This window comes from Ambystoma mexicanum, chromosome 1p, assembly GCF_040938575.1.
Source record: "Ambystoma mexicanum isolate Mex_15411 chromosome 1p, UKY_AmexF1_1, whole genome shotgun sequence".
NCBI classification, from domain to species: Eukaryota; Metazoa; Chordata; class Amphibia; order Caudata; family Ambystomatidae; genus Ambystoma; species Ambystoma mexicanum.
The window spans coordinates 1,175,646,106-1,175,667,862 of NC_090921.1; the positions used below are offsets into that span (position 1 = coordinate 1,175,646,106).

A 21,757-nucleotide genomic window follows, 5' to 3' on the forward strand; every position below is an offset into this window, starting at 1 on the left:
TCACTTAAGGAGTATGCAGGGTTTTGTAGGCATATGGCCCAAAGATGGGCCATGCAATTCAGGCATTCATTGCAATGCTAGGTGTTAAAGAACCCCGGGGGCTGACTGATTGACTGATGTAGTTGCCATGAGGGGTATGGAGACTTGAGGGAGGACAGTGGAAAATCTTGCCCACAGCAAAGCGAGTGCAAGGAAAGGTGGGGGTGGATTTACATGACTAGAAAAGATAAGGAGGAGGAGAGTTTGAGGATGAAGAAAGGATGCACGGGTGAGATAAGGCCTGCTGTCCACAAACATCGGCCACAAGGCAACCTATGCCCCACTGCTCCCTAAACCATAGAGTGGCAACAACAGCTGCTCTGGTTTATATTTACAGGTTTAACAAGTTATTCTCATTTTAAGAAATCAGACCCTTGTGGAATGATGTATGAAAATAATCTGAGATTTACTGTACTTGTTAGATTACTCCATGTGTTACAATTTCACCCTTGAATTGAAAGCTTGGAGAATGCTGTAAAGCAGCCACCGTGGTTCAGAGTTTGTGAAATCAAGACATGTGCAAACCTACGCAGCAAGAAATAAAAAGGAAGCTTTTGTGGCTGTGCATGCATATTCTCTTCCACCAGCGGGCGGAATGGGCCATAAAATTATCTCGGGCACCAATGAAAAAGTGGCCCACTGTTGCACATGGCGATTCATTCCTTTTGTGACACTGTTTGAATAGTACCAAAGAGTTTCTTTTGGGATAGAATGTGATGCAAATTGTGCATTTTAAAGAATATGTATTCAGCAACACTGATCAAAACTACTAGCGCATAGTGAAGTAACTCATCAAACTGGCCCACAATTTCCTAAAAAATGGTCCACTTGGACAAAACAAGCTGGCACACACCAGCATTTTGCATTTTTGGTTCGGCCATGGGCTTATTGCCCTGTAGGCTTGTCCGAGCCTTCCTTCCACACAAGAAACAAAAGCAATGGGCGCAATTCACAAAGAACAGAGTATCTAAAAATAGCGGCGAGGATGTACTTTTCCAGGCGCTTCATTCTCTGAAATGCGCTCATCAAAGTATTCACAAAGTGACATACTGCACATGTCACCTGGGCTGTGGACCAGCGTCGAAAGGATCTGTTAGTAGCACCAACGTATTTCTAGACTGCCAGGACTGCTTGGGTGCAAGCAGAGCATTTCACAGCGACAGGCCCATAGGGGGCAGCCTATCATGCAATGCATGACAATAGAATGAATACATTTCTACCCCCGTTTGAAGAATAGAAATGGAAAGGAGCAGGAGCAGTTAGTAGTGTATGTGTCCTGGTCTTTATAAAATTCATATTTTATGGATATCTATGCAGTCATCGCCTATCTGTCCCTGTTCAGAAGGCACAAATGAAATTAGTGAAGGAAGGCAGAGAGGATTGGAGCGAGGGAAAGAGTGAAAGAGAGAGAGAGCATGTAGACTACTTCCAAACTGCACACATCCATACAACAGCAGAGGTAGCTTGCATTTCCCTCACTCTTCACTGACCTAACCCACCCGACCCTATCAGATCTGCCAGCATGCCTGGGGACCATGTAAATGGCAGCCATGTGCGGTATAAATGCCAGTATCATAACATAGCTTACCCAATGGCATAGTGCTGAGAGAGACAGACAGACAGAGAGAGAGAGACAGAGAGAAGGAAAGAGACCAGAAAAGGCTTATGCGGCTTAGAATAGACAGTGGTCTAAGAACAAGAGTGAGCTATATGGTGTTATATTAAAGCGAGATGAAGAGGCAAATGTATCCGACACAAATAAAGCACATAGACAGGTTGCATAGGTCTGAACTCCTTTAATCTTACAATTCAACTGCCCGCATTTGGTGGTAACCCCGCCTACCAACACGAGCATCAATGCTCGACATAAAGAGAGGACTGGGTTCTTCTCTGGTGATAACTAACATAAACAGGGGACACTACATTCCCCTTACTTAACAATAACGTACTTGTTTAGCCAATTTCTTCAATCCACCTCGTGGGTCTTTGTATGGTTCTTTTGGACGGGCTACGGATGACTGGATTACAATTGTCCCTCTTTTGCTGTTGTCTGTTTCCACATCAGCATCCATGAAATTTGAACAGCTGTCTCAGCAGTCCTCAGAGGAGGCACTCTCGTTGCTCTGCGGTGTTGTCTCTTTTCCTACCCGTTTGAAGAAAGAGGAATTTCGGGTGATGGTGCCATTTGGACCTGCTGCTGTTACCGTGGATCCTTTAACATGGGTGACTATCAGAGGCTGTGGATTGAAGGCAGGTGTCTCTTTTTATCCTTGTGTTTGACACACTAGCACTTGGTCCAATATTTGCACCTGTGGCTCCTTTGCCTTTCTTTTTGCATCAGCATATGCTTTCATTATTTCTTTGCTTTCCTTGCCATTTTCTCTCGCTTTTAAATCTGTGTCCGCAATCACTTCATTAGTGAGCAAGTGTGGGATGTTGGTTCTTACAATTCTGCCAAACATTAGTTCTAATGGGCACACTCCTGTGGAGCTATGAGGGGTGTTTCAATAGTCTCTAAGTAGGGTTCAGATTGCTTTCATGAACAATCCTCTTGTAATGGAGCACACTTGTAGGGTGCGCTTTAGGTTTGCCATGAAACGCTCTACTGTGCCATTGGCCTCTGGCCATAGCAGGGTAATTTTCCAGTGCTGCACACCTAGATGTTTGGCAAACATTCTGAAGTAATTTCCACTGAACGGTTATCCATTATCAGACTTTATGATGGTTGGAATGCCGTAATCTGCAAATGCCTTGTCTAGCGCTGGGATGACAGCATGCACTGCTGTGGAGCGTATTAAGTGTATCTCTAGGAATCTTGACATTTCGTCCATGATTAAAAGGACATATTTGCCGCTGGACAGGGGGCAAAACATGTCGACCGCTACCTCATTGCATTCTTGGGGTGGCATCTCTGTCATTTTGAGGGGTTTTGGTAATGTGCGTGGGGCAATAGCCTTGCATATCGTGCAACTTCCTAGAATCTTTTCAACTTTTGCATCCATTTGAGGAAACCATACCTTTGTTCGCAGTTGTCGTTTGGTGGATACGATTCCTCTGTGTCCGGTGTGTGCCTTGGTGATCACTTTGTCCTACAGTGCTTCTGGAATTACTATTCGATCTTCTTTTAGCAGCAAACCTTCTGGATATAGGGATAGAGTGTGTTTTAGAAGAGGAAAGTTTTGGAGTTGTTTCTGTTGCACGTCAGATACAATACTCTTTTCCCATTTTGAGTCATGGCATCTACCACAAGATAGTCTCTCCTTGACTTTCAGGAGCATGGGGTCTTGACCCACAGAGCGGTGCAGCTCATATATGGTGAGCGACTTGTGTAGCACATTGCTGATGATATAGTTGACATATTGATCCACTTTGCGAGATTGAGATTCATCCTTTGCAGGAATGGGATATCTTGATAGGAAGTCAGCTGGGTTGTTGTCTTTTCCGCGGTGATGCAGTATTTTGAATGAATATTCTTGTAGGCAACGTCCCTACTTCGAAATGCGGGGAGGCATTTTCACAATCGACTTGCCGTGAATGGTTGTGAGAGCCTGATGGTCTGTAATGATGGTGACATTTTGTGCATACAGGAACAGGTGGTAGTGCTCACATGCCCACACTACCGCTAGGCTCTCTTTTTCTGGTTGTGAGTATGTACATTACTCAGGAGACAGACCGCGCCTTGCGTAATCTAGGATACGGCGTGATGCCAATGAGGGGGAGCCGGGTTTGAATTGGGCAAAGATTGTTCCTAGTCCCACTTGGCTCACATCTACTGTGAGTTCTGTTTCAAGATCCGGGTCGTAATAGGCCATGCATGAGGCTGATGCAATTCTTCATTTAATCTCTTGGAAGGCCTTTTCGCAGTCATTTGCCACACAAAGTCTTGTCCTTTTCCTGTGAGATGTCTCAGTGGTGTGCCAACAGATGCAAGTCCTGTACATATCGGGTACAGTAACTGGCCATTCCTATAAATTAATGGACGGGTGACGTTGACTGGGGCGCAGGTGCATCTACGAGTGCTTGAACTTTTTCAGGATCTAGCTGAAGGCCTTCTTGCAAGAAAATGTGCCTGAGGAATTTCAGCGTTGTCTTGCTGAGTTTACATTTGTCAACATTTAAAGACAGGTTGGCTTCTTAAAGTGCCATACATACACAATGCAGTGCATCATCATGGATTTCTTGAGTTTCACCAAACACTAGGATGTCGTCGCTATAATTGAGACATGGTGGGACGTATTTGATTACTTGGTGTTGCTCGTTTTGGAAAGTTTCCACGGCGGAAGACACCCCAAAGCTGAGTCACTTGTAGCAAAATAGACTTAAATGCATGGAGAATGTGGTTATATAGCGATAGTCTGGGTGTAATTCAAGTTAGTGGTAGCCTTTGTTAAGATCTAATTTTAAGAAGAATCTCGCTCCATGCAACAGCTGCATCATGTCCTTCATTCTCAGTGATACGTGTCTCCCTCTCAATGGCTGTGTTGGGGGCCCTCATGTCTATGCATATGTAGATGCTTTTCCCATTTTCTTTTCTCGGGATTGGGACGATGGGAGATACCCACGGTGTAGGCCCAGGTGCATGCTCTATGATGTCTTGCTCAAGGAATGCTTGTAACTCGTCCTCCAATTGCTTCTGTATGTTTTGTGGTATTCCTCTGTAGTGTTGTGCGATGGGTTTGATGTCCTGGTTGATATGCAGCTTGACTTGTTTTTTTCTAAGTTGGCCTAGTCCTTTGAAAAGAGCTGGGGACAGTTTTATCATCATGTCCTTTGTGCTCGCCGTGTATGCCATCATAATTTGGTATATTATATGTACTAGTTCCATTTGCATGGCAGAATTGAGAATGAGGATGCTGCTGCCTGGCACTTCCCCTTGCACTACATATATCATTATTTTCGCGGTTTTATCCTTATATGTGCATAAGGCCTTGAACATTCCGTTGCACTTCAGAGACGTGTTCGCTCCATACGTATAGATGCCAATGTCAGCTGGTTGTAGAGCTCTTTTATGCTTGAGTCCTTGATATGTTTCCTCGTTGACCACGTTTACAGTTGCCCCTGTGTCGAACATGAACTTTTGGGGGCTGCCATTTAGCTATAGCAATAATATCGGGCTATATTCAGTCGCTATCTTGTTGCCTATTGCATGCACATATCCTCGTTTGCGGTCACCGCTGGATGACAATGAATCTGAGGCATTATGGAGTCTTGGCGAGACTTCTATATTTCGCACCTTGTGTCTTGTGGATCTTCTCATGTCCTCGAGCGAGTGTCTGTGTCGAGACTCTTCCTTTCTGTCTCTCATTTGATAGGATCTGTGTGGAGATTCTCTCCTTCTACTTGGTGACCTCTGACTTCTGCTGGTAGAGGATCTTGGCTGCCTACAAAGGAAACAGTCTCACATCCTGCTTTGCTCATTGTAGTTTGTGGGCTTTTGTAAATATTTGATTTTCTTGCAAACGGACTAAAAGTGGTTCTCGCCCCAACATTTGTCACAGGTATGACTGACTGCTGGGCATGGTCCAATGTGAGGGAAGTTGTAGCCACACATGTAGCACTTCATCTGATCTTTTTTATTCTCCCGGTCTGATACTCAGACTTGTCATAAAGGCACGGTGGAAGGTGTCTGCGTGATTTTGATGTGTCCCATGGATTCGGGCTGCATTGAGAGTGCTATGTCTGCCCTGGCTAGCTGTAATATTTCTTCTAGTGATCTGGTTCTCTGTAATAATTTCTTGCGGAACTCAGCTGACTCACACCCTGCAATGGTTTGCGATTTGAGTGTCTCTTCAGTTGAGTAGTGTTCCAAATCGTAATATTTCACTCTTTTACGAAGTCTCATGACTAAATTGTCTAGCGTTTCTCCCTTCTCTTGTGTGGATTTGTGGAAGATGTGGCATTCATAGTCTACATTTCGTAGCAGCGCAAAGTAATTTTTCAGAGTCGATGATACCTTGAAATGTGGCGGCAGTATTTTCTGGCATTTCAAAAACAATGTCACTCACTATTAGACCCAGCATGTGAATTAGTATACCTCTAAGGCGGCGCTCTTCCCACACCCAAGTTGCATCAATGTAGATTTTAAGTTCTTGGAGCCACCGGTTGCACCGTGGAGCCAAACTGCTGGTGACTGGGATATCAAAAGGCGGGGCCGCCTGTAATTGCAGGGATTCAGTGCTCTGTTCTGTCCTGTCCATAGATGCAGGGACAGGGGGTGGAGAGGCCTCTGTGGACGAGCTGCCAACAGCCTCATCCTCCAACATGATGATGGCACACTGGGTGCAAAGTCTGGGCTCGTAAATAAAATATTTGTCCACCTGCTGCACCGTCTATGCAGTAATCTGGAGTGGACTGTCAATGTGATTCAGGGCACGTGACACGTGGTAGAGCACGTGTAAATCCAAAATGTGGCAGGCTGGACACAATGGCCCTCATTACGAGTTTGGCATTAACAATGCCGCTATTGCCGCCGAAATCGCGTCGGGGTCCGGGTCCTCGGAATGAGGACTTACCGGGCCATTCCGAGTTCGGAAGGCCTGGTAATTCCTCCCTCCAAGGACCCAGACACGGACCTTCCCCATTCCCATTTCAGCCCCCATAGGGCTGAATGGGAATGGGAGAGGGAGCAAACAACGGGCCATTATGAGATGGCCCGTTGTTAGCTCCCTCTTCCCCTCGCGGGACCCGGTAAGCACACCTGGTTTTCCCAGGTGTGCTTACCATGTCCCGCGAGGGGAAATCGTAATGCGGCGGTACGGGGTGAACGGCGCTGGCACCTTTTACGGCGCCATTCACTCCGTACCGCCAGGGTCGTAATGAGGCCCAATGTGCTTGGTAATTGCAAGCCACGGCTGGGATCACACATGTATAACTGTCCTTACTTGTGGTGAAAATGTTGCAACTGGGAGACACGTGGCAGCTGTAGAACATCATATGCGGATCACTCTCCCTTCTCACAGCAGACGTGCTGATTTTGGTGCGGAAAACTGGGTACAGCTATGCGGCGAGGTGTCTGGAAACATTTGCTGGAAGACAGCGTGCTTCTTAGTGTATTCGCCCTCAGCACGCGCGGCTTCTAGATCTCCGTCGCCATTGTTATATTAAAGCGAGATGAAGAGGCAAATGTATCGGACACACATAAAGCACATAGACAGGTTGCGTAGGTCTGAACTCCTTTAATCTTAAAATTAAACTGCCCGCATTTGGCGGTAACACCCACCTACCAACAGGAGCATGAACGCTCGACATGAAGAGAGGACTGGGTCCTTCTCTGGCGATAACTAACATAAACAGGAGACACTACACATTGGTCATGGTGGTGCGGTAGAGGGGCTCGGGGTGAGACAGAAGGGCGAGAGAGAAAGAGAGGCAAGGAGAGAGAGAAAGAGAGAAGCAAGAAGCAGAGTATGTGAAGAAGTAGCAATACAAATGAGGGCGTAGAGAGGTTCTATAGGGGATTAGGTAGAAGGAAGGAATTGGCAAGAGGAAAAAAGCAGAGTAGGTGTGAAACATGGGAATAAGAAGAAAAACATGTGGGGAACATTTGCAAAGAGAGCCGGTAAAAGATTGAGGGAGTGCAAAGAAGACAAAGGACAGAATAGTGATTTAGAAAATATGAGGGAGCTTGCAAGGGAGATAAAATATCAAAGATAAGAACAGAGTGACAAAGTGAGGAATCGAGAGAGTACAATAAAAACTGTGAGAAAGACTGTAAGGTGAAGAGAAATAGTGTGAGAGAGAAAGTGACATTAGGAGAAGAGTGGAGGGTGAGTAAAGAGGGTTTGGGCTAACCTGATTTTGAAACTATTAACTTTTACCCCCTTATTTCCTCTCCAGATCCTCCTCAGAAGGTGTGGGTCGAGGCTCCTCCGGCAGAGCGCCGGTTCCGGGCAGGCACGCCAGTGAAAATGACCTGCTTCTGTAGCGGCGGGAATCCCACTCCACGCCTAACCTGGATCAAGGTATGGAATGGGAAAAAGGGGAGAAACCTGACAGAAGGATGTGTCTTACACCGCAAACTAAGACAGCTCCCTGGCAGATCTGGGCAGCAGCATGGAGGGTTTCTGATCTGAGCAGGCATGTGAGTGGGCCAGATCAGGAGCAGGTGGGAGGCATGAACACAAGAGTCGATATTAGAAAAGTGGAGAGCACCTCAAGTGTATTCCTTTAATCTTGGCCCGAGAAGTACATTTGGGCCCGCTTTTTAGAAGCATGTGTAAGAAATATATGTAAGAAAGAATGTGGCAATGTATTTTCTAAATGTTGGTAGGTTGCTGGCATCTGAATAACATTTCTAACAATCATCCCTTGAGGTGTGGTAAAAGGGAGAAAAGCTATAACAGGTAACAAATCTGACTGGAAAAACACTAGCACATAAGGACAGTGTCTGCAGCAGATTAAGACCAAAGACAGGTTGAGTTGCTCATGGAATGTGTGTGAGTGTGTGCATACGCACGTGTGTGTCCGTGTATCGCACAATTTGCTTCAGATTGTCATGGTGCATGAGATGACATTGGCAGCTCCATTCACGAGCAGCAAGACAGGTGGCAACAGCCTTGGGCAGAACACAGCGTAAAATGGAGGCAGAAGAACTAATCCTGAAAATAGTCAAACCTGGCTGAAGAAGTCTACGTGTGGATCCAGGGGAACGAAAGACCCGGAGAAGTACTCCTGGATACCCATAATATCACCCAGGAGGCCAACTACCCGAGATCACCAGAAGAAGCCAAAATTAAGCTATTGTCAAGGGCAAAATGTTGATTGCTTTTACTATGGTTTATAGAGACGTACAACCTGGAGTTGGATGACACAAGAACCCTAATCAAAGGCAGTTGAACCAGCTATATGGTTGACATCTGGTTGGGATACATTTGTGCAGGAATGTCTTACATTGCAAACTTGAATGGACATTCTTTTATGACTCCAGGAGTGCCAAGACCCTGCAACAATCCAAGCTAGTGAGCAATGCAGTGCGAGCGCGGGATCCCCGCCTGGCACAAACATGCAGCTTGTGGGCCATTGAATATACATACACCTAATACCAACAACCACATTTACCTTAGATATACATACTAGGAGAAGGGAAAATAAACCGATCTCTGCTACCACGTGTATTCAGACTTGGCTATAATGATTGACATTATCCAAGAAGGAAGCGCGGTGGTGAAGTGGTTGGGTAATTAAAATGCAAAGAGGAAGATATTGTGCATACCAGTGGATCTGCACAGTGGCCCTGGCATGGGCTGGTACGACTGTCGCCTGTAGTATGAAACAGTTGAGGTGGACGTCTAGCCCCACTGCCTAACTTGGCCAAATGGCCTACCACTGGATGCAATGAAGGATCAGACGCAGCCAGCAGAGAACCAAGGTCTACTGGCAGAGCATCTTGCGGCAGATGGCCCTGTCCCATCCCACTTGACTTGTATTTATTGGTTGTTGAGGTTGAAACGTTGACCATGATGCTCATAGTCCGTGGACACACACACACCCATGCCCTGTCTTTAAAAAAGAGGACAGCAAGGACTTCAGAATGCATACCTCTCTTCTGCCATCTATGCCCTCATAAGCACTAAATACCTGTGTCGTGACATGCAAGATGCCAGGAGTGGGCCACATATAGTCCCACTGCCTAAAGACATAGACATGACTTCAGCCCATTTTGGGGCCTTGATAATTGGGGTTGTCACAGCACCACAGGGTGTCAGTTACCCCCCCACTAAATATGCAAAAGGTGAAATGGACACACACCAATATGCAACAGCTGTATAGGGATTGGTGATCCATTATAAATGAAGGAGCACACAATCATTGTGTAACGTACACAAGAATCGTACATCTGCTATTGCTGAAATCGATAACATAGATATGCATTGTTTTATATATATTTAATATGAGAAAATATACATTCATTCATATAATAAATGAGAAGAATACAATTATATATACACATATGTGATTATGTGTATTTATAAAAAAAATTACAAATATTTATCTATAGCTGGTATAGTGATTGATTATATTTTGTATATTTATTATTATGGTAGTGTTGATGTAATTGATTTTATATATAATATAGAACTCGATTGATATATATATATATATGATACGATAATATGCATTAAGTCAATTAATATGAAAACAATAAAACCTAATATAATGAATGTACTTGAGGAGAACCATCTCCGGTTCCGGAAGCACCTCAAGACCTTCCTCTTTTCTTCTGCCTTCGCTCCCCCTCTCCCCTACTGATCTGTTCTCTCTTGGCACCGTGCACCTGGCCGCCCTCTGTCCTCGGGCCCAGGTACCTGCTCACTTTGCCACCCTCCTGCACTGCTTCCGGGCCACCCCTTGCACTGGGGGTCTGTATCTGTACCGATACAGCACCCCCCTTTTTCTACCTGCACTTATCAGACCTACCCTGTCTGCTGCCTTAAACCCAGTACTTGCAGATTGCTGGTTTACCACTGTTTGTTGCCTTTATTATTTATTTATTGTTATTTACCTGTTTCTCCTCTGCTTCGCACTTTCCACTTCTTCCCCTTCCATACACTTTTCCCCTCCCCCTCTCCCATGCACTTGCGCGTTCTCAATGTCACCGTTTTGTTCTCCCCTCTTCCCCTCCTTTGCCTTGTCACGCTCTGAAACACTTTTGTACGAGCGCGATAGAAATTAAATATCAATAATCAATAAATGTATACTTTGATACATGTTTTAATTATACTGACTTTTTCTGCACTTTCGCTCTCAGTTGAAGTGTAGCAAGAGCCAACAGCTCCCTTCAGTTGGTGAATACAGCGCTCAGACGGCGTTCTCAATGCTCCGCCAGGAACATGGGTTTGAAATACAGGGAGAGTTAGACGATGGTGAAAAAGAAGGCGGTGCCTAACTATTTTAAGTAGGGTTAGGTTATGAAGAATGCCTTGAAACTACTTCAAAGTGCTATAGGGGAAGAACAGAGTAGAGTGGAGACTATGAGATGAAGCAGTCATGTTGCCATATGGCCTACACACCTGGACAAATGATCACTGTACTTGCCAAATGTTGTGTGTACATGAGCATCTCTATGAGAAAACCTAGCATATAGTGAGAGTACCTGAGTATGGCATTGCAATATCTAGTACATTACATGAATGCTTAGGCACGTGATGGTAATAGTTGCTGAATGGTGTGATAGCCAAGGCATCTAATGTTGACATGCCAGATGAGTGGCTCATGTGCAACATCCTGGTTCTGGGAATAGGACACTGCCGTGCCACCAGTCTGAAACCCTGGTGGCACCGACTACGCCCTTCTACATTCTGCGGACGATGAATCGGGTACCATCTGTGTGTAAAAAGAACACTGATTAATACAGAGCGTGGAAGTGGTCCATCTCAATGAAGTTCTATACAAATCACAAATCAAAATTACAATGGCAAGTACAAAGGCAACATATTGAAATGACAAAAAAAAAGCCTTATAAATTGTGGTAACTGATGTCGTGGTTCAATGGCAAAACGCTTCCCGTTTGTGTGAAAGCCTGTTCGTGCCTAACTCTATGATGATAATACCTGTAATATATTGTATGTTAACATGCCCTGACAACACCTATGAAATGATGCTAACTAGGATATGCAATGGTAACGCGAGGCATCTCGTGAATGTGCCTGAGCACGTGATCTCAATGCCTGCAGGAAAGAAAAGCCTTTCACTGCACACATCAATGGTGTTTGCTTTGCATTTATCGTTGCTACAATAATTGTTTTCTGTCTTTCCACATACATGAGTTCACAGCAAATGAAACACACACACACACACACCAAACAAAGGAAGCCATCCCCTCAGCCTCCACACATACATTTTTCAAACTACTGAGCCCTATCCGAAAACCTAAAAGGCGGCAACAAAGATAATGGTTAACAATAATGTTTTTCCCTACTTACTCAAACTCATTACCTCCCTGTAAAGAGCATAGTCATGGCAACATGACTCCATGTCACATTAACAAGTGTTTTCAGTCCTGGCTTTTTGTGGAACAGATCACTGCATTTTGGGAGTCGTACTCTACAGTCTGAACTAGAAAACAACGATTTTCCAAAGAGAACCGAGCAGTGTTTAGATGATATAGAGTCGCTCATTTCATTTCTGTAAAATATCCCTTATACAAGAAAATGAGCCTAGTCACCTGCTAAAAGACAATAAATGAATGCAAATTCCTCCTCATATTATGCCTTCCTTTGTCCTTTACTTTGGTCTCCAACTCCTTCCTCCAAAACCAACTGCTCCTGCAGTCTATCTCTGCTCCTTTTGATTAATTTAGCCCTTTGCCAGAGGAAACGACTGTTGGATACATTACCCTGATAATGCGTTTCTATGTATGATTAATGAACTGAACTCGTAATTTTCTTTTCTCTCCCCTTCGTTTTTCATCCTTTCTGTGTTTTTTATAGCATGTTTTTATTGTGATCTAATTGTATGTATTTTGTAATGGTTTTATGGATTGTTTTTATATCCAAGTCCGAATGAACTTCATGATCATGATTTATATATATACTGCAGTGATGATCCCTAATAAGCGTGAAACCAGGTATGTAGTTGTCCTGACATCCTTGCAAAAAGTCTGTTTTGGCTTGATAAAGCTATCTATAAAATACACTGCCCTTACAGACAAAGACAATTTCCTGGAGACAAAGGTATGCATTTCAGTTAATTTGCAGACCCACAATGTCTTGACGTTTTGGCTTAGAACTGCAGGTGAACTTCCAGCAATGGCTACTAGGTAGCATTGTGGAATGTGTGACTTGGCTCAAATGAGCTTTCCTACTTTCCCATTTCAGGTGAAAGGGTTTTTCCCAAACCTTTTTAAACCCACCATAACTTTCTTGCTGTTGTGAAAACATGGCCAAATGATCCAACCACAAGGCTGTTAGCAGTGTTGCCAGGTCCGCTTATTATAAGCGACTTTGGGCTTGTTTTTGCCCAAAGTCGCTTATAATATTTGGAGGTCGCTTGTCGTGGTTTTTGACCGCTTGTTGGACCGTCTGTGAACGTAGAATTGGGCTTGTTTATATTGCAGTTAAGCCCATTACACGTCCCACAGAGCGTCCTGCACTGGGCTGCTGGCAGCATTTGACGGCAATTTCTGCTTTGTCTTGCTCTGGGTGCGCCCTGTATTTTGCATATGCTTAGGTGTTTGGCACTGATGGGATCGTTACTTGCCCACCAGGTGGCCCATCAATGCCAAATGCCTAAACATATGCAAAATGAAAGCGCACTTTAAAGGTTTTGTCATGCAGACAGACACACTGACATTTAAAGAAGGGGGCTGTTTTAGTTTAGCAAGTGTCAATCTATAGCAATATTATCTTGGTGATATCCCTAGGGCTGACGCATTATCCACTAAAATCCTTTATTTATTTATTTTTAAAAAACTTTTTTTGCGAGACTGTGTTAGAGGATTATTGTAATCTATATACAACATTTTCTCAGAGAGATGTATTCAGGAAGGCTTTGTTTCTTTTCAGCTTCCAATTGGCCATGTTACAATATTATATAGCGCCTTGGATTAAGGTGCTATATAAAACAATAAATACAAATACAATGTATTTCAGGCCCGTATTATTTTGCAATCTGGGACTTCTAGTCACAATGCTATAAAATATTGTTCTAACACACTATGTCCGTGTTCTGTCTATGTATGTTTTTCTTGTTGTGTTATGTTTCTTACTTTTGAGACTTTTCCACAACTTTTTAGGTGCACACTTGTTTTTTCAGCTTATTTGGATGGGAGTCAGCTTGTTTTGGGCTTGTTTTGGAAGGGCATTGAGCTTATTTTTTCCTTTCGACCTGGCAACACTGGCTGTCAGGACTATACTGCACTGATGATCCCTAATAAGGGTGAAACCGGGTATGTAGTTCTCCCGACATCCTTGCAAAATGTCGGTCTTGGTTTGATAAAGCTTTCTATAAAATACACTGCCCTTATAGACAAAGACAATTTCCTGGAGAAAAAGGTTTTCATTTGAGCTCATTTGCATACCCACAATGCCTTGCTGTTGTGGCTCAGAATTGCAGGTGAACTTCCAGTGATGGCTACTTGATGGCGTTGTGGAATGTGTGCCTTGGCTCAAATGAGCTTTCCTACTTTCACATTTCAGGTGAAAGGGTTTTTTCCCCAAACCTTTCTAAACCCACCATAACTTTCTTGGCGTTGTGGAAACATGGCCAAATGCTCCAATCACAAGGCTGTCAGGACTATACTGCACCGATGATCCCTAAAAAGGGTGAAACCAGGTATGTAGGTGCCCTGAAATCCTTGCAAAATGTCTGTCTTGGGTTGGTAAAGCTATCTATAAAATAGCACTGCCCTCATAGATTTCCTGGAGAAAAAGGTTTGCATTTGAGTAATTTGCATTCCCACAATGCCTTGCTGTTGGGGCTCAGAACTGGAGGCGAACTTCCAGAAATGTCTAATAGGTGGTTTTGTGAAATGTGTGACTTAGCTCAAATGAACTTTCCTACTTATATATATATATCTATATCTATCTATATATATAGATATAGATATATATATTATTGCTGCAATATAATTAAGGTGCATCGTGAGTACCATAGGAAATCAAAAAAATGAATTGCTAATAACTTTTGACTTGTGTGGCGAAATTGGCTGACATTTTTTGTACACACAAAAAATGAATAAGTTATTAAAAAAACTAAAAACGCATTTGCTGCCTAGTCCGGATTCATTTTCCCATAGACAAAAAAGGTACATTTTTGCTTGAGTGCACAGCGAAAACTTCTGGATGGAATTAGACCGGATACGAAAAAACTTTGGCACAATGCGTCGACTTGCAATCCTTTGGGGGTCTGGGGTTAGTGCATCCAGTACTTTTTAAAATATTTTACAGAGAAGGGGGTGCCCCCTTCTCCCACAAATTATAGCGATTCCCTTTGCAGCATAGAGGCTAAACAGCATTTCAGAAATGAAAAAAGCAGCCATTTTCTCCCAAAATTCAATTGGTAATAACTTTTGACTTGCAGGATGGATTTGAATGAAACAAAATGTTATAAAATTAAAAGGTTATTAAGAAAACAAAACACCACAGTTTTCAGACTATTCATCTTTCCATAGAGAAAAAGTGCAGTTTTTGAATAACTGCAGCGTAAAAACCGCTGGGCAGATTTGAATCAAATAAGAAACAACTTGAGCACAAAGCATGAACTTACTGGTGTGGGGTAAATCCATCCAATAGTCTTTTAAAATATTCGACAGAGAATGGAGTGTCTACTGCTCAATACAACCTTTATGTCAGCCTTTCTGCTTTTTACAGCTGAGAGGCTGAGTGAGGCTAATAATGTTTGACTTGCTGGATGAATTTGGATGAGATTTTCAAAAGAGAAAGTTTGTCAGGAGCCCCACTAAAATGGAAATGTTCGGAACAATTTGTTAGAAACTGAAAAAGTTATTAAGAAATCATAAACATGCTGTTTTCAGCCTACTCGTATTCATTTTCCCATAAAGAAAGGTGCAGGTTTTGAACAGCCATAGCTTCAAAACCACTTGGCAGATTTGGACCAAATAAGGAACAATTTGGCATGAATCATTAACTTAAATTCCTTGACTGGTATGGGGTAGATCCAGCCAGTAGTTTATAAAATATTCAACAGAGAACAGGATGACCCCTGTGCCCTAAAACCTGTATATTAGTCTTGGTACTTTGCAGGAGAGAGGTTGAAAGAGGCTAATAACTTTTGACTTGCTGGATGGTTTTGGATGAAATTTTCGAAAGCTAAGGTTTGTCAAGGCCCTCCTTCCCCCCCTGCCCCCCCCGTCCTCCCCACAGGCAGATTTGGAGCAAATAAGAAAATATTTGGGCACAAAGCATTGACTTAATTTCAATGAATACTTAATTTCATTGACTATAAAACCTATACATGTATATCACTAAGAAAGTTATGGTGGATTTAAAAAGGTTTGAAAAAACCCTTTCACCTGAAATGTGAAAGAAAGAAAATCCATTTGAGCTGAGTCACACACTCAACAGTCAGGGTAACACACACAACAGCGCCTCTAGTAGACATCATTGAAAGTTCACCTCCAGTTCTGAGCCACAACAGCCAGGCATAATTAGCCCAAATGCAAACCCTTTTTCCAGGAAATGGTCTTTGTCTAAGACAGCAGTGTTATTTTATACATAGCTTAACCAATCCAAGAGAGTATATATATATGATTTTGGAGATGTTATCTTTTTGTTTGATGAACAATGTTTTCCTGTTTGATGGTGCCTTTTATCGGCAAGTAAGGGGTACTGCTATGGGCAGTACTTTTGCCCCATCGTACGCAAATTTGACGATGGGATGGTGGGGGGCTACTTTTCTGTGTGACTTGCTTGCCTCCAGTTTTTCTACTCAAATTATCGCCTGGTGGTGTTATATCGACAATGTGTTTGTAATCTGGAAGGGTACGGAAACTGATTGGCAACTGTTTGTTAAAAGCATTAATACCAACGTGGCCACTCTACGGTTTACAGAATGCCATAGCACCACCGAAGTTATTTATCTTGATGTGGTTGTGACCCTTGAAAGATCTGGTTTTCACACAGTATTGCATAAAAAACCCTCCAATACCGGTCTACTCCTGCATGCCACTAGTTGTCACCCCATGTCATGCAAAAGAAGCATTCCCTACGGCGAATTTATTCGCTACCGTAGGAACTGTACTGACCTGGCATTGTTTGATTATCACTGTGCCGAAGCGGCCATCGATTTCTTGCAATAAGGCTAAGAAAAACGTACTATAGAAATTGCCTATATGAAGGCTCGTGGACTTTGTAGGGATAAACTATTGTATGGCATCAAGTCCGATAAGATCGCTATTCATGATGAACCGAGACTCATCGTCTCTTTTGATAATGCCTCAAACCATGTCCGCAGGATCATTGAACGGCATTGGTGTGTTTTGATCTTAGACAAAGACCTATGCCCCTTACTTTCCAAACGTCCTACCATCACGTATAAAAGAGTTCCATCGCTCAGAGACAAGCTTATTTCCAGCTTTCTGCAACCCATTGACAGAAGTCCTCCTCTTTCCAATTGGTTGGCGGTCTCCCCCATTGGCTTTACCAAATGCTCTAAATGTAAAGCCTGTGCTCATGCCACTGCTTGCAAATCTTGCAAATCTTTCATACATCCAGTCACCAAATGTAATCAGACTATGAAGTATCCTATGAATTGTGACACTACTTTTGTTGTCTACGTCCTCTAGTGTCCCTGCATGAAGTGGTACGTCGGGAGCACCACATGAAAGCTCAAACTAAGGATCTTGCAGCATCTCAGGGCAATTAAAAACTCTGATCCCGCGTACCCCATGGCCAAGAACTTCTGGCAGGAACATGAGAATGACCTGAATCTACTTACATTTTTTGCAATGGCACACATTCCCATTCATCCCAGGGGTGGTGACTGTGTGTTAAAGCTAAGACCATAGGAGACCAGATTCTTTTTGGACTTCGACACCAAGTCTCCCAATGGTCACAACTTAGATGAGGAGCTATATACGTTCTTGGGCACTTAAGCTTGATCTACATACATCTATGTTGTTTCCTTTTTCTCTGATGCTTTTTGAGTCTTTTCTGGTTTAGTTGTTTCCTCTTGGCATTTATTTCCGCTCACTTTATCCTTGGCCTGCTTGTATTATTTTTATTATTATTCACCTTATTTCATCGGTGATCCTGTATTTTCTGTTTTTAGACTTATTTTGTCTAATTTCTGTGCTGCTGCAGTCACGATTCTGTGGGAAACAAGCCCTCTATTATCTTTTTTGATTATGTCTTTGAAGTCCTTTGCTCTCTTAATTCGAGTTTGCTCCTCTGTTGCTTTCCAGTTAAGCCATTCTTGGTTTGCATATTTGGTCATTTAGAGGCAACCATTTCTCCCTTTATTTGCATTCCATCCCCCCCTAACTTTTGTTAGGATCACGACTAGTGTTATTTCCAGCTACTGTGCATTTTATGGTTAGAAATGTACTTTGCAACTTTGCACATGTGTATGCTGCTATTTTTGCTTTGCATATTTGTGGTACAGACCATAAAATTTTGGGTCTCTGACCATTCTTATGCCACTGTCCTTTTTGTGCACTATGCACTGCATGGACACTCCAATCCACCGCCCCCTTTTTATTGGGATTCGCCTTGGTTCCCATTGTCGGCCAACGCCGCCCCCATTCCAACATGGCTGCCACCCTTTCCATCCCTCCATGCACGTTCACAGTTCCACTGACAGAGCAATAGGACTACATCCTTCAGATATGAGTATGCTCTGGTCCTTCTTTCCTTCACGTGATCAAGCGCTCAGTTGAGCGTGAAACGCCTTGTGTGCGGGTCGTGCCTCCGGGCGTCCTGCCTCTGTCTTTGCTGCTGCTTTTCCGGCCGTGTTTTTACCTAATTTTGTATTACCTATTAAATTTATGACCATTCCTACGTTGTGAGCTGCGCAATTTTTTCTCCACTTTGCTGCTTTTATTGTGTCCGCGGAGAGTGCGGTTCCCCTTTCCTCTTTATCTTTTCGATTTTATATATATATACATATATATATATATATATATTACACGACCACGGTATATGTAGTTACGGTTAAGTTGCTAATCCCATAGGAAGATTACTTTTTGTGTGGCTTTTAACTTCGCTCTCCCTGGACGAATCCTCATCAAACTGCAAAAAAGTATATGGCCCACTCTGAATTCTTTTGCAAAGTTTGGTGAGGTTTGGTCCGGGGGGGGGCAAAGTTATAGGGGGGGTCTCAAAATGTTTTTTTTCCCATAGACTGAATGGGGAAAAAACTTTGCTCACGCCTACAGCCCAAACCGCTGGGCCTATTTTCACCAAATTTGCAGCAGGAGCAGCGGCTTGGTCCCGAAAGCGTGCTTTTGTAAATTTGGTGAAAATCCGTCCAGTAGTTTTTAAAAAAATGACCAAAAAGTAGGTCACAAAAAATTAGTGCTATCTATGTCCGGTCCGCAGACACACTTCCCTGTTCACTACGCAGACAGTGTCCTGATTGGCTAATCGGCTTGCGTCATATCTGCGGAAATGCGACGTGTTCGCTGATTGGATGGTGAGGAGCGTGAAGTGCGTCCGATTTTTGGAAATGCCCACCATCTTGGATTCGAGGACAGAGGCCAATGTCTGCAGGCATTGCGGTAAAAACATATGAAAAAACACAGCATTCCACTTGTCAAACTTATCAAATAATCCCTGGGGAGGTGAGGGGTGATGAGGATGGGATGGGATATGGCTGCAAGAAGCAAAAAAAAATAGGTGTTTTTTGCTGCGAAGGTGCCCAAGCAGTTCGGATGTTCGCGAACAGTCCTGTGAAAGTTTGCAAACACCTTAGCATTACAAGGTTGGTGAAATGCAGTTCTTGGATGCCTTATAACTTTGGCGCCACTTAATCGAACTGCATGAACTTTTGCATGTATATTCCTGGGCTGATACTGAGTGAGTATGCAAAGTTTTGGAGGAGGGTCCCAAAATAATGTAAAGGATTATAAATGAGGTGCCATTTGACGAATCCTCACTTAATTTAGGAAACTGATAATACATTTAGATATGACTGTGATTCCGAAGATTGGTAGGATTTTGTGGAGAGGGCAAAATTAGAGGGGGGGGTCCCAAAATATTGTAAAGGCTTATAAATGTGGTGCCATTTGACAAATCTACACAAAGGTTTGCAAAAACATTATAAATCTAAATTTAGATGTTTTCGTAAAGTCTGAATGGGTTTTGTCAAGTGGGGGCTAGGTTATATGACGATTGTATGTACACACATTTGACACTTTTGAAAAAATAAACATGGATGGATTTCCAGCAAACTTGCGTAAGGAGCATTGGCAAGGACCTACAAACATGGTTTTGCAAATGTGCCAGTGATTTATTATTTGACAAGTGTCATAATGTAGCTACATAAAATAGCGGTATACCTTTAGTGACTGAGGGGTAGCCTGTGGCTATGGGCAGTGGCCAGATTGTCCAGGTCATGGAATAAGGTCATGATCCGGACAATCTGGCTACTGGCCATGACCACAAGAGACAAAACATAGGATTAAAGTGACCATGTCCACTTGGGACTGGCTTTGTGGTAAAGTTATTTGAAATTAGGATAGATTTGAAAGGGAAGAAAAATGTGCTTGTGGTAATATGGTCATAGGGTTCTCTTTTTCGCTTCTGCAGGCTGCTATGGAAAGCGAAGAGGGGCCCTGTATGGAACCGTCACCTTCCCTTTCCATGGTGGCCATCCTGGAAAAGGATTTTCCTTCCTACACCGGGACCCCACAGGCGTCCCGGTGTTGGAAGTAAAATCCTATTTTTTAGCACCCGGGTTCCCGCTTTGGGAACCTAGTCTGCTAATGGCCTTCATCCCCCATTTCAGGGGCTGGAATGGGGGATAATGGTCCAGAGACCTCGTTATCCACCCTCGCTTTGCTTGGGCTGATAACTTGGGCTGCTGGGCCGGTGTCCACCGTTCCAGTCCCTGGAACAGAGGATGAACGCCACAATATTCCCATTAGCATAACACAAAATGCAAATGGAAATGTTGGAAAATCTTATTTAGTCTAAGTACTTTACTGAGAAATATAAAGTAGATGGAGTCTATACATTTTCTTTTTTAGTTCTATTTTTTAACCGTGAAAGGTGATTCCTAAAGCAATATGTCGTTTGTTTTTGGATGTATTTTTTTTGGCAGGAGAGCTGAGAACGAAGGGTGGGGAGGGAAATGAGGGAAGAGCAACCAAACACTAATATGGAGGGGTAGGTGGACAAGGGAAAATGTTGCGCGTGTGTTATTTCTAAGTTAGGGGGCACTGTTTCTCATGCTCCTTGATTACAGCAGTGGTGGTGGCTCTTGGGGAGGAGGGATGGCATTAGCTGATGCCATTTTAAGATAAATGGCAGTTTTGCTAAATGTATGTACTGTGTACTAGATTGTTAATGGGTAATGAGTAGGAATAGGTGTTGGAGCTGTGCAAGGGAAATTCTGAAGTTGGAAGTTCCTAGATCAGTAGAAAATGCAATTCCGAACTGTCCGCCAAGCAGAGACCTTATCGTGAAGTGCAGACGGGTTTTCAGACACGTCATCATGCCGCGTGCCAGCGTATGGTCATGTGGCACTGTCCGGAAGGTCCGCTATGAAGTCAAACGTTCGTAGGTGTCTACGGATGCAAAACTAGTTGAAATAGTTGCAAGTAGTGTATAGAAGTGTTAAAAATTATTCCAGATGGTGGGAAATGGCAGAGTTTTAAGGTGAAACTTTGGAAATTGGATACAAATATTGCTATATTGGGTAAGTATGATATTAGTAAGTTGTAGGAAAATAGCATGCACTGGTAAAAACCTATGAAATTCAATGAAAAAACTTTGTTAAAAGGGATGTTATGGTTAAGTTGGACTAATAAAAACCTATGAAATTCAAAGAAAAAACTTTGTTAAACGGACGTTATGGTTCAAAGTAAAACCAAAAACCCCCTGAAATTCGCCAGTTATGGTAAGCTAAGCAACCATAACTCGCGCCACCACCGTGCACTGCTAAGACTAACACCCGGGACATCAAAGATGACATCACAAATGTCATTGATGACATCACACGTGAAATACATTTTGATGAAAAGTCTCTACAAGGAGTTGTGTGTATATATTGTTGATAATAAGATGTCAGGGGTGATCGGACGACCGATCATGAACTACTT

General features: G+C 43.2%; 1 protein-coding gene across 2 annotated transcripts in view; it reads left to right on the forward strand.

Moving 5' to 3' along the window:
* Positions 1 to 21,757, forward strand: part of NPHS1 (NPHS1 adhesion molecule, nephrin) — a 494,360-nt gene that overhangs the window by 237,568 nt on the left and 235,035 nt on the right. For both annotated transcript variants that reach the window (XM_069604883.1, XM_069604882.1), the window contains one exon: positions 7,876 to 8,000. In XM_069604883.1, coding sequence (XP_069460984.1) covers positions 7,876 to 8,000 — 125 coding nt within the window. The remainder of the gene's footprint in view (positions 1 to 7,875; positions 8,001 to 21,757) is intronic.